The sequence below is a fragment of the Pithys albifrons genome, chromosome 3, assembly GCF_047495875.1.
Source record: "Pithys albifrons albifrons isolate INPA30051 chromosome 3, PitAlb_v1, whole genome shotgun sequence".
In the NCBI taxonomy this organism is placed as follows: domain Eukaryota; kingdom Metazoa; phylum Chordata; class Aves; order Passeriformes; family Thamnophilidae; genus Pithys; species Pithys albifrons.
The window spans coordinates 24,771,094-24,784,954 of NC_092460.1; the positions used below are offsets into that span (position 1 = coordinate 24,771,094).

At 38.8% G+C, this 13,861-nt stretch overlaps 1 protein-coding gene across 2 annotated transcripts in view; it reads left to right on the forward strand.

Annotated features, from left to right (window-relative positions):
* Positions 1-13,861, forward strand: part of APPL2 (adaptor protein, phosphotyrosine interacting with PH domain and leucine zipper 2) — a 34,575-nt gene that overhangs the window by 3,979 nt on the left and 16,735 nt on the right. The window contains exons 1-5 of one of the 2 annotated variants that reach the window (XM_071551043.1): positions 255-455; positions 1,481-1,579; positions 10,951-11,010; positions 11,505-11,576; positions 12,908-12,995. In XM_071551043.1, coding sequence (XP_071407144.1) covers positions 1,556-1,579; positions 10,951-11,010; positions 11,505-11,576; positions 12,908-12,995 — 244 coding nt within the window. In that variant the 5' untranslated portion in view covers positions 255-455; positions 1,481-1,555. Of the gene's footprint in view, positions 1-254; positions 456-1,480; positions 1,580-10,950; positions 11,011-11,504; positions 11,577-12,907; positions 12,996-13,861 lie in introns of those variants that run through there. The other variant, XM_071551042.1, reaches the window with a different exon arrangement.

A 13,861-nucleotide genomic window follows, 5' to 3' on the forward strand; every position in this document is an offset into this window, starting at 1 on the left:
TTTGTATTATGTATCCTCCTTACGTATCCTTACCTGCTAAGATCTCGAACTGGTTTCCCAAATGCATTGACTGCAGTGTCTCTAAGGCAGGAAGTATTGTGGCAGCTTAGCACATTGGAGAGTGAAATGTTGAGAGCTTTTAGAGTTACTGAAAGTAAGAAAGTACTCCTGTTCAATGCTTAGAGCAGAACATGAAGACTGACTCCCTAGTCATGTATTTTAACTGCTGAGCAACACTAATTTCTGGCTGAGATACTTCTTGGCAGAGATGAGGTGATGGTTAATCGTAGGCCAGGATTCTTGAAGGATGCTGATGCTGAGTTTTTCAGGACAAAGAAAGTCTGGGCAGAGAAGTTTTGCAGTGAAGAGTGCCTTGGGGAAATGCATGTGTCTGCTGTTGAAATAGTGGAGTAACTTGAAAATAAGTTTCCCAAATTCGAACCTGGATTTTTCAGGTACATTAGAGATTCCTGTAATAGGGGGATAAATAAAGTACTTTCTCTATTACAGGACTGATGTGGTTATGAAAGTACTGGAGTTTATGCATGTGCTTCATGTAAGCAGATGAAGCCAATTAATGTCATGCAACTTAGAGGTACAGATGGAAAGACATTTCCAGTTAGCATCAAATAGATTGGATTTATCAAAGTTAAGACTAAGGATGGATCATGACTTTGTTAAAGGGACAGCTTTCCTCTTTAATTATTGTCATGATCTAGCAAATTTTGGAGCTTGGCATTATTCTGAAATATCTTTTGTTTCCCATCTCAGGAGCTGTTTCAGCAACATAGTTCTTTGTTCCCGGTGATTCCACCACAACAAACCAAGGGAATTCATGTCTTTAAGATAACACAGTCATTATGTTCTTCCCCTGTCCCCATTTGCTGACCAGGAGGAGTTAGCAGAATGGAGAAAGTCCCGGGTATCTCTGAATGGGTGTATCCTTCTGTGCCTGTTGTTGCAGATGAACACTCAGTTGTTTGGTCTGATTACATCAGCTCATTTTGGTGGTGGCCCCATAAGAGTTGCTCAAGACAGCTGAGAGGGAATAATACTGTGTAAATTATCTCATTGGAAAGGGGTGCTTTTAATGCAGCCTGACATTAGAGAAGTAAAGTGAGCAAGCAGTGGCGTTTGACCCAGAGTCCTTAACGTGGTTTGAATTACTGTATTCAGCAGGCAGATATTCAGGATTTTTTACATTCCTAATTATGTTGGAAGGACTGTCTATTAGTTGGAGCAAGAGCCTGGGAGTCAAAATTTGCCCATAGCATTTTATCACTTCTCCTTGTGTCTCAGTTTAACTATCCGTAATAACAGAATTAATGTCTACGTGTGTTGAGATTCTGAATAAGCAGCATCATGCAAAGTTAAAGGCTTATTGTTTTGGGTTGGTTTTTATTTTTTGCTAATTACTTATGATTGTTTTTAGTATTTCCACTCAGGATTAGAACCATCTGCTTTTTTTTTTTCATTGAAGACTCGATCTTTGCTCAGTGTCTTTGAAGAAGATGCAGGAACCCTCACTGAATATACGAACCAGTTGCTTCAGGCAATGCAACGAGTCTATGGTGCTCAGGTAACTTTTCCGTTTGCGCTTCTTTTGTTCAATGTGGAGTAGAAGATAAATCGCTACTATGATGCTGTTATTTACATGAAAGTTGCAAAGTACCTTCACCTCTTGGTGTAAGAGGAGTTAGTGGTGTTTTTCATTTGGTATCTCAGCTGCTTCCTGCCTTAATGCTTAGAAAAGTCATATTCATGAAAAAGATCTTGTTTGCTTTGCCTGTCTTCAAACAATTCACGAAGGTAAGATTGTGGTATGTCCTTACCTTATGATATATTGGAAGGCCAACCTTGACAAAGCTGCTTACCTAAATGTAGGCACAATACAGAGACATTGACACTGACTTTAGATGTCTAACTTAGGTGCTGTGACTCACCTTTTGGAAGAAACTGTTTATGTCCATTGATCACAGGGAGAATGTGCACTTTGGATCGTACTGAAGTCAAGTCCCTCTAGTAGCCAGTGTGAAAAGTATGGAAGCAGGAGCAGAAAAATTAACATTTTCTAAAGTACTTACATGACCTAGATGACTAAATCCCTTTGAAAGTAGAACTTGTAAGGTAAATTATATCCAATGCTTTGGAAAATGTTGCTTTAAATCTGAGTGATTTTCAGTGAAACTGATTCCCCTGTGCCTAAAACTAGGTATTTCAAAATACCATATCTAGGTCTTGAAAGACATACACAGTATGTCATGGAATTTTTCCAGTAGTTATGTAGGTTAGATACCTGAGTTCCCTAGAAACAGCTTTTCTCTTCTTAAACCAGTAAATCAGAGTACACAGAGAGTTGAGAATACGTGTATTTTGAATTTACTGGATAAGTGCCTGTTTCTGATTCTTGCACTATTAGGAATCCGTTCAGCTATAAAACTACTTCAAGTGTCCCTTTAGTGGGATTATGCTTTGAGTGAGTGATAGTTTGACTTGGAAGAACTATTTGCCCAGGATCTAGCTACCCACACCTGGGAAATCCAGCTATGGAGAGCTTCAAAGGCTTTATGTCCTAGATCTTGTGCAAATGCTGAACAATCAGAGGCTTACAGTACAGCTTAGGTGCATAGCAAACAGTGCAGCACACAGAGGCTGGAGAGGTGACATGAAATCAGCACTGAAAGTCAGTGGTGGGCATTTTGGTAGAGTCACTAAGGTTTAAGAATAGCAAGAGTGTGGGCACGTTGAGTGGAAGGCATCTGACACCAAAGATCAGGTAGAATTGGAATGGATGCAAGAAGGAAATCAGAAGATAAATTTAATTTTCAAGTGTCCAGCTTGTAGACTACGTGCCCCTTTCGCCTGCTGCTGATGTTTTTGGGTGGCGTTTTGGGAAGTGGTTACTCTGGTCTGTGATTCAAGAAAAAACTTCATCTGCTTTTGTTTGCATCTTCCTTTTCATCTTGGTTTTTGGCCTTCTCCATTCCTGTTGCCCCACAGTTGTGACATTTCCTCTTTCTTCTCACTGTCTCAGCACATTTACCCATCTGTACTTTGCAGTACTACTGAGTATACTTAATTTTCCCAGCACTTCTTGGCCACTTCTTTCCTGAACACTGCTTTAGTTTGATATCCAATACTCACAAGTGACTAAATATTTATATGTTCCTTGAAGTATGTCTTAAAAGTTTGGTGCTATTTGATGCCATTTTGAGATGTAGAAATAGAAGGGTGATGCTGAATTGCCTATTAAACCTAAATGAACAGTTAAGAAAAATCCATGTGCAATATTTCTTGGCTGCCTAATTACAGTTGGAGAGAAAAAGAATTATTGTTGTTGTGTTGTTAGGACACCCGTTGTCTGGGCCTCAATAGCAGTAGGTGCTACCAATCCTGTGAAAGCTGAGAGTGTTGAGAAGCCAGTTTCTGAACTTGCCTTTTTGTTTTTCTGGCTTAAATTTTGTCTCTGCAAAGTCAAATTTTCTTTTTGCAAAGTCATTGTCCTCCCCTGCCCTGATTTCCGTATCTGTAAAACAGGAATTACAGTTACTGACCTAGTTTAAAGCAATAGTCATGAAAATGGCCAGAATCACAGTCATGGCAGTTAGACAAAGGAGCAGTGGGTTATAACAGTCCACAAAATTGGAAATTTAAAGTTTATGCCCCCTCAAAACAGTTATGACAGTTTAAAAAATGTTGAATTTTTTTTGTCTTCCTAACTTTATTCTGAACTTTAACATTTCCCAGATATCTTAACATGTTTTCTAGATTTTTTGAATAGTTTACTAGAAGTTTGATGTTTCTTGTGATGACAACTCAAATTTTCACAATTCAAACACTGTAGCTTGTGATCAAATAACAATAGTTAATGGCTCTGAACTGATTCAATGCCAAGTCTCAGGGGAGTAGCAATAATTACTAACTGCATGCTGTTAATTACCCAAATGGATATATGCATGTCGTTGTCTCAAAATGCTGCTTTGTGTGCAAAGCAACAGTAAATTTGTAAATTGACAGCTCAAGCTGCTTTGAACTCTTGGATCAGGGCATTTGAAGGGAGCGTGAAAAAGAAATATTTGCCCAGAGTTTTTAAAAACACTTAGGAAAATAGGGATCGTTTTAAACGTTTTTTCAGACTTATGTGTATTCAGTCAGGACTTAAAGAGTGTAAGGAGCGATCTGCAGCATCCTATTGCAGGGTGTAGCAGTGGATATGCTGCCAAGGCACCTGGAGCCACTGGACATGGAAGGGCTGATAACACACTCTAGGCTGCAGCTGGATGGGGCATTTGCCAGGGAGTTGCTTTTGGGTGCGAGGCCCTCAGAGTGTGACAAGCATCTGCAGGATGAGAATAGTGCTCTCACCTCTTTGTGTACCCACACCAATGTGAGGGGACGGTGATTCTCTCCTGCATGTGGAGTTCTTTAGTGAGAAAGAGGCTGCAATGCTGTGAGGCAGATGCACTGTATGATGATGCCATGATTAAGAAGTCACAGGAACCAGAAGCAGTGCTTGAGGAGTGAGGTTTGGTTGATCTGGCAAACCCATGTGTGTAAATATATTGAAGCATTTTTATAATCATCAAATAAACCACATCCTTGTGAGTACATATTATACTTCCTGCTGTAATTCTGCCGTCTGTGTTGTGGTACCCTGAGGTAGTTATCATGATAGCAGTCTTGTAGTGGAAATCTTCCTTACAGAATTTGTTCAAGTAGTTCTCCTTGCAAGTAAGCCCTGGCAAATCTGGCATTACTGCTATCTGAATTCTGTGACTGTTTGTCGTCCTGGACCTTTTATTACCTGAGCAATATATAATGCAAGTAAATACTGTTAGAAAATTCAATTTTCTCAAGTTCCAATGCTGAGGCTGTTGCAATGGTGTAAGAGCAAAGTGTGCACAGTTTACCTTCCTGACTTAACCACTGTGATAGTAAGTTGTTTTCAGAGCTTTACTATAATTTCCATTTCTCCATCATGCTATGGAAATTGGACCTTCACTTGAAACAAAATGCCATTTAGGAGACTCAGGACACTGCTGTGTCTGTACCAACTATTAGAAGGGATAAACAGTTAAGCAGGTTAGAGGAAAGTAAGATGCAGCATTTTGTCATTGTAAATAGGTTTCATGTCATGAGTCCTGACACACCTGTCTAGATACTGGGGACAGTGATGGCAGAAGAGGAGTAAAAAGAGATGCCTGTTGTCTTTATCGATGTATCTGGAGAGGGGAGAGCATGGAAACTGAAGCATAATTCTGTTCAATATCTTTGTCTCTGTGAGCAGGTGTCTTGTGATTCCTGAGTCACACAAGGCAAAGCTGCAACAACCTCTGGGACTCACTGCCTTTTTATGTCCAGACTTAAGGAACTCCTGGCAATTATGGAATAGTCTTGGTTTATCGGTACCACATTACATTGGTATCAGCACAGCTTGAACTGTCCAGTGATGTTTTAGGTAGCACTTCATAACAGTGTTACTTCTCTACACAAATTCATGACACCTCATGTCTGCATTTTTCAAAAGTGCTGCTTGTTTAATTTTCCTGTGCATTGGTTTCAGTAGGCTGTGACTCAGTAAACAGCTGTTAGGCTCTCTAGGATATGAATAGATTTTCATATTTATTGTATTGCATGGCTAATCCCAAGTGTTTGGAGTTCTTAAATTAATTCTTGCTTAAGTAGCAAGTAAGCACTGATACAATTTTTCTTTTAATTGCTCTTTTAATGTGTAACGGAACTATTGTGTTGCCTTTTCAAATGATAAGACTTTTTCTCAAAGCCTTTTAAAGAAAAAAATTTAAATTAGTGTTTTGTAAACTTTCAGTTCCACATAGAGAAGCTTCAATAGATATTAGATAGGGTAAACATTTGCAATAAGCTACAGTTGTCAGTTCTGACTCCTGTGAAATACTATATGTATTATTGTTCCATATCATTATGAATTTGCATCATATATCTCTTTCCTTCCTCAGATGTATTCACCATATGTTGCTAACAGAGATAAGCAGAACATTACCATGTAAGCACTAATGTATTAACAAAGGCATGGGAGTTGGTTTTAGTACTGCCTATAAAGTTGGAGTTGTCAGTATGCCTGGATGAAAGTTAACATTGCACTAAGCAGGATCTGGAGATTTGAGGAGGCATAAATGTGTGGATATCTTCCTGATAGTAATTGTTTTCAAAGAAACTGAAGAGATTATTTCCATGTTGAGCTAGCCATCCTATTGTAGCTGCTTTTGCTGTTTTACAGTGGAGCTTTGTCTAGTATGTTCTGTTTCTTGAAGCTGTTAGATGATCCTCTGCTGACCTGTTCCTGTTTGAGAGGATGGAATGCTGTGCTGTGAATCAGCAGCAGGGCAAGCCATATGTTAGCCTGATCTTGTAAAGTGCTGTGCAGCCTGAGCTCCCTGGTGTGGCTGAGCTTCTTGCAGTCCTGGATTCATGTTTCCAAGCCATTCAATATGCGAACCTAAGCCCCCAGAACTGTGCCATTTACTAGATTGCTGGGGAATTCTATTTTGTAGGAAGATGATAAGCACATGTAAATAGAACTGCATAAAACAGTTGTATCTAGACCCAGTTCTTTCTCTGCTGTGCCTGATTTGAAAGTAAATGTGCTGAGTTCTCAAAGGATGGGAAGACTGCAATGGCCCCATGGACCTTCATTTGTTGGGTTTTTCCTCATTTATGAGGCTCTAAGCTTTCTCAGATATAACCCAGGGTGCATGAATAAACACTTTTGCCAGTATCTTGCTTGTTTACATGGAGAAGCTTTTGCCAGTTTGGTATGCTGGTTACTTGTAGAATTCTTAAAATGCCAAATTATTCTGGCTTAGGAAAGTTGCTTTGCAGAAAGCTTTGTTATATTGGGATTGGAACTGGACATGCTGGAGTAGTTCTGTGTCTGTGGAAGTTAATTTATAGCTCCACTTAATCCTTTACATGCCCTCAGGTTTGTATTTTGTTAGACAGCTGTCTACAGAAATATCTTTGGACTTCAGCACAGTAGTCCTCAGAGTTTATTATAGAAAAATACAGAAAGAGACCCTAGAAATGGATGGTCTGCCTCACCAGTAAATGGGTTAATGGCATGGTTATTTTATTACAAAGAGGTTATAGAAAAGTCATACTCTCTTCTGATGTTATGACACTTCGGCAAATAAAGGTGATAGTGAAGATGGTGGAATCAACCCAAAAATCACATGCCTTTGCTCTGGCACTAGATCAGAACATAAGTTGGATGACTTTTTTTTTTTCTGACTTATTTGAATGTAGGATGAGGTACTGAAATAACTTGAGAATTAAATTGGTTTTTTAGTCAGTTGTTTTTTGGTTTTGGTAGATTAATGATAGATTTGAGACACCATTTCCACTTTCTTATCCATTTGAATTGGTCTTAGTGAACTTTATAAAAATCTGTTCCTAGGGCTATCATGCAAGCCAAAGTTAAAAAAAAAAATTTAGCACCTCTCTAGTCACTGCTGATTGCCTTACGCTTATTTATATACAATTTTAATTCCTTCCTTGCAGTTGACCTTTTTTACATTAATACTGCAGTGATGTTTTCCCTGTTAAATAAAATCTTTTATGCAAAGGAATGTATTGGTGAGGCCCAGTACTGGTTAAGTTTGCCTTCATTTAAAATGCTTTGATTTCTGTTCAGAATTTTATTGAGTTTTTGCCTGATATATCATTTCATAGATAGCTCTCCCACTCCATAAATGTGTGATGAATTCTGAAATGTCAAGGTAATGTTGAAAGAGATATGGAGTCAGGGTTGTATCACAGCTTTTCTTTTGCTGTGGTATACTGAATTTCAGTCACTTCAGGATAAAGGAAATGAATGCTGCTGTACTCCGTGGGAAAACGTCTTGCAAATAGATTAAAACCTGTTAAAATAATTTGCCTGGATTTAGTGGATCTGTCAACTGGAGCAATGCAAATTCTTCTAAGACTTCTACCTCTTGAAACTGATTGGTAGCAGAGGAGAGGGAAGGGAAAAGGCTGATTAGGAAGAAATGGGAGGAGGATCAAAGCAAACTTTCCCAGATTAGTGTGCTTAGCAATGCAGTATTACCACGAGGTCAGCAGAGCATTTTGCCTGTTTCCTGTTCCTTATGCAATGGACTATATTTCAACTTACTAGCTTAATTTGATTTGTTTACAGCTTTTGTGTGTGTGTGTGTGTTTGGTTTTATTTCGATTTGTTTGTTTGTTTGGTTTTCCCCAAGTGATACAATGAATGATTCTGTGCTTCAAACTGGAACTAAGTCTGGCAGGTGTTGGGAGGGAGGATGAGGGGCCCAGGATTAACTCTTTCACAGGAGTAGTGTTTGAGTAATAAGTTTGTGGTGTTCTGACACAAAGAGCTGAGACTATAAATGAGAAATGTGACCTGCTGGCACCAATGGTTTATGAGTGATGCACAGAACTGTTGTCCCCAAATCAGCCTAAAATGCCAAAGTAACTTTTGTGTCAGGCACATCTGACAATTTGTTCTGTATCTGGAGTAGCATGCTATGAATGCTTGGTATCTGTAGTTAACTACTGTTACCTCATTATATACTTGGTAAGGTGTTGTTAATTTACATCCCTTGAAGACCCTCAGGGTTTATGTATTCCCCCATTATCCTGCCACATACTGGAGACTGCTCCTGGGCCGTAGTGATCACTGGAAGTTGCTTATTCCACACGTATCTTTGCATTGCCATCTTCAAACTGTCCCACACAGATAAGTAATAATGCTCTTTGTTACTGTCTGGATATTATGTGAGGACACTGAGGGTTGTCTTTAAAAACCGAAGCTGATAGAAGCTTTGGGGATGGCTAACACAAAAAGATGCCTTTGGTGTCAGCCCATTATCCTGAAGCTTTTTCTAGTGTTAGCAAGTTTAAGCCAGAAGAATGTATTTTCCAAATTCAGAGCAGATCACACAATTGCAGACATTGCAGGAATAAGTAAACTAGAACAAAAAGGCAGGGTTGGGGGAGGAATAGACGTGTTTTTAATACTCAGTTTATTTCAAAAGATTTCTCTCACCCTGACCCAGCTGTACATCTTACAGGTGGCATCACTGTTGCTGTGTGAGGACTTAGTCTTCTTGCAGTTCTTACTCGGCTCTGTCTTTGTGGTTGTGATTATGAAAAAGATCCTTGGTCTGAGAACCTCTGCTTCTTTTTTGTAATCTTAAATTACATCCATATGCATACAAGCAAAACCCAAACCCCTTTAATGTCATGTGTATACATACAAAGAGTCCCATCCTTCCTGTCATCAACTCATTGCTTGCCAACTCCCCTTTGAAGGTGGTGAAGTCTCTCAGGTGTTCTTACACCTTGGGGACAAAGAGTTAGGGTTCAATCCTATTCTTGCCTAAACCCTTAAGAGGGTCCTTTTCCATCTTCTGGCTTGGGAAATACTTAAATACTAAGTGTTTGTGCAAAGCTTTTTCATATTAAAAATAATACAATCTGCATGACCAACCTGCAAATCTTACAGGAATCCTTGGCATTATCGTTGTATACAAGTGTAATGCTTATTACTAACTGGTCTGAGACAAGAAAGAAGGCCAGTCCATCATTGTGAAGTGAGAACAGTCACAGGATGTGCATGATCTGAGTTTGGACCCAGGTTATCTCAGTTCTGAACCCTTGTTTGTCCCTTGGAAGGCTCTGCTGCCCCATCTCCACCCACCCCTGAGCGTTACCACCACAGTGCTTTAAGATGGTCAGAATTACCTTGCTCAGCTTTCCCTGCCATATGTTCAGATGCAGCTGCTGTTACCTGGGCTGTGCCTGGCTGTTTATTCTGAGCACCTGAGCACACTTAAGACTGACTAAATGTTTGGGCTTTGATGCTCATATTAGCCCTCCTTCCTGACATGGCAAGGCGGTGGGGAAGCACCAGGCTGGAATACAGTATGTCAGAGGTGGCATCAGGCCAAAGTAAAGGGTGTTTCAGAATCTCTGACCCAGATAGCTTACTGAGCTGTGTTCTGCTTGCTCAGGAGGACAAGGAACAATAAGAGAGCATAGAAACTCTGCCCTGCCCCAGTTTTAGGTGTTTTCTGTATCAGCCCCAGTATAAAGAGTTCTATTAAAGCCATTCAGAGATAGCACCTGGTTTTATAAACTCTCTGGGGCCTTATGTATTGGGAGACAGGAATAGTTTGTTACAGTTAAAATGAAATTACAAGTCGTTAGTTCTCTGCATTACTGAGGAAGAGAAAGACCTGACAGGGGTTCAGACAGATCCCAGTTAACCCCTTCCCCTCTTTGTATTATTCTAGTTTTAAGTCATTGTTAACAAATCAGGGGCAGAGCAGTTGATATACTAGTGTTAGGAATACATTGATTAAAAATTGACATACCCAAATGCTTGTCTGGTTTTTCCAGCTGTCAAGCAAAATTATATGCCTTCCCTGCAAGTCTTGCCTTGAGGATGTGTGTACCTTCATTGGCTGGTGAAGCCATGAGCACAGAGATGAGCTGTTTTGTGCTCCTGTATCCACTTAAAGCACTGTAATTACATTCTCACATTCCCTGAGCATGAGTGCATTATGAAGGCACAGGTTCTGGTTCTCTTTATTGATGTAGATTTTGGGGAAAGATATAAACCATTCTTATGCTGGTATGGCAGCTTACATGTTTGAGGTTGTTCTAGCTTTGTTATTTTTTTGGACTGGGGGAAAACCCAAAACTAACACCCAAAACTTACTCCTATTCAGAGTAGTGAAGCTGAAACTGTGTGTTGATTAGGTCTGAAATATACCTGTTATTAGTGCTTCTCCATGGAGGTATTTTGAGACTAGTTGTTTACACACAACTAAGTCTTTGTGTAGGTAGATTCAAGTTCAGTGAAGACACTGGTAACAAAGTAGTAGTAACAGCAGAGCTAGGGACCTTTCATTATTTTTATTAACCTATCTTTTTTTTTTTTTGTAGAATGAAATGTGTCTTGCCACACAGCAGCTTTCAAAGCAGCTCCTTGCCTATGAAAAGCAGGTATGTCCAGCTTATGAATTCAATTTCTTTTCTGCCTCAGCACTTGTGAAGAAGTCTGTGTAAACACTGTGTATTCCAGAAGTGCTCAGGGCATGCACTTTACTTGGTTTCATGTGAAAGCTGTTGTAAAATTCCCCAGTGTTATGTTCAAGGAAGTCAGGTCATTTTTGAGAATCTTAGAAAAAGCCCCAAACCCCAGAAACGATACAAAATGTGAGTTAACAAACTTATCAAGATACAAACCAGTTTGCTCTTGTTAAATGACTATGACTTCAAAATGAGTATAATAAGAATTAAGTGTTGTCTAAAATTCATTCATTTAAAACAAGAACAACAGGGTTAAAGGATGTGTAATAATGAGTTCTGTTTTCCATTTAGTTTTCTCATTTATTGCAGTTTGTAAGAGTATTCCTTAGCTTTGTAGTAAAATACATTGTTGTATTTTATATTCACCTTTATTGATTTACAGACCAAATGTGTGTTTTTATTTCCAGCATTTTGCCTTAGGTAAAGGAGATGAAGAAGTGATATCTACTCTTCATTATTTTTCAAAAGTTGTGGATGAGGTAATTTGAGTCGCTAATAATCTATTTTACACTGTAGAATATTAGGGATTTTATTTGGGGTCTGTCCTTTTTGAGCCTTTCCACTGAAGGCTAGATTGTACCTGAGTTTTAGAGAGTCATTTAATTCAGGATAAAGAAGTACAATATCATCCTTTTGTAATGATTAGAGCTGTTTCTGTGGCTTCATTCTACATTCTGTGCTGGGAGCAAAGCTGAACTTCCTAAGGGAACTTAGAAAAGACGCTGAAACAGGAAGTGTTGTCTAGGCTGGGGCAATTTTTTATTTAATTCGATTTAAAAATGACATTTACATTTCTGAACTTTAAACACTGTAGTTTGAGCCAGAACTTGCCAGGTATGGATGCAGGGCAGCTGTGAATTAATGAAGTTGCAGTTTACTTGCTGTGAGATCGTGCAGAACCCAGAGATGTCTGGGAGAGGCTGCAGTGCTATGTGATGAAAACACGTTGGGTAGTGCAGCTGTGTGCACTGAACACTTCAACTCCCTGTAGGTTTCTGCTAAGTATTGGAAGTCTTCTAAATGCTTCTGTTGACCTGCCCATATAGCACTTCAATATAATCTTGGTATCGAGGTCCTTCCTGCTTAAGTATAATTTGTCACATCACTCTGCAGTGAACAGGGCTGTGCCGTCAGGAAAGTGTTGTTCTTATTAGTCTACTTTCAACTTTCATTAAGAATAAGAAGACAAAAGGTTGTATTGAGCTCTGCTGTGTGGGAGAGGAGATAGAGTTGTGGGACAAAAAGTAAGTTAAAAATTTTAGAGACCATGGATAACTCTAATGATACAGCGAGAGGAATCCCAGAGGTTTGCTTTTTCTTCCGGCATCTGTTGCTGCACTGTGTGCTCTCAGGGGATACTTGAAAGGAGCATTTGTTGTTCCTTTTGTGATTGTATCCCAGGTAACCCTCATGAATGGAAAGAGATCCTAGCCATCCTGGTAGGAATGTAATTCCATGGTGTAGAGACTAACAAAAACAGGTTAATAGGGGCTAATTACAGTTTTAATCCTGCTGGGTTAAGCATTTTAGAATTAATGGTCAAGTGAACTGCCCTAATATGTTATGTGGGAACTGAAAAGTTCTTGGATCCTTGAAAAATACCAGGCGGGAATTAAACATTTAGGAGAAATCCCCATCTATCTTGGATATCTTGAGAAATGTATTTTATGCACTGAAAGACATTATATCCTCTTTTTTTACTTTTTTTTTTTTTTGTCTTGCTGGACATAAATGGCAGGCTGTGAAGTGCTGGGGTGTTTTTTATTTATTTATGCTGTGTCTTAGAACTTTGCTCTATTCTCTGTTTCAGCTCAATATTCTTCATTCAGAACTGGCAAAACAGCTTGCAAATACAATGATTCTCCCAATAATACAATTTCGGGAAAAAGATCTCACAGGTAAATTTGATTCTGTGTTTTAATTTTTCTCACGTGCTCCTTCTTGCTTATTTCATCATAAACTGAAATTATTTGTTCTTTGATGATTAACAGAAAAGTTTCCATGTTACATTTTTTTCCTGCTACCAAATTTCATTGAAAGGTGCATACTTTTACCCAAACACAAACACATAACATTTTGTGCACCATATAGTGGAATTTTAAAAATACACAGGTTTGTTCTTTGCTGGATCACTGATTTTACTCTAGTCTAATTCTGCTGAAGTCATTGATGCTATAATTGTCTTAAGAAGGGCAGTTTAGCAGTGGATCTGGCTTGCGAACTGTATTTATCCCACCTCAGAAATTTGTGGGTGTTTGACAAGCACAAGCAAGAATTTTTTTTAATTTCAGAGAATAGTGTATTCCCTCCCATTTAAGGACTCAGTCCTCTAAATCCTTGCTATGCAAGGTTAGTTCCAAGTAACCTGATTGTGCAAATTTGGAAATTCATTTCTTAAACAGCAACGTAGTAATGCAAATATTTGATGTAGTTTCAAAAGAAACAAGCTCATATTCAAGGTCAAGGACGCTCTTACCTACTCATGCAACAGAAACATGAGTTTTTACTGCAGCATTTTCTTTCTCTTTTTTTTTCTAAGGTTCACTAATCTTAGTCCCATTTACATACTTTTTATAGACATAATTTTGATGGGAGACAAATCAACTATAGGAAAACAATGACTTTTAAGTTCTTCATAGTATCTCATTTGAAATTATGAAGACATCCAGGTGTCATTGTTAATGACTATCTTGTTTGTCATATAATGTCAAATATAAAGCAGGATTTGGATGGTACGATGTTGGTTATATAAACACTTTCCCAC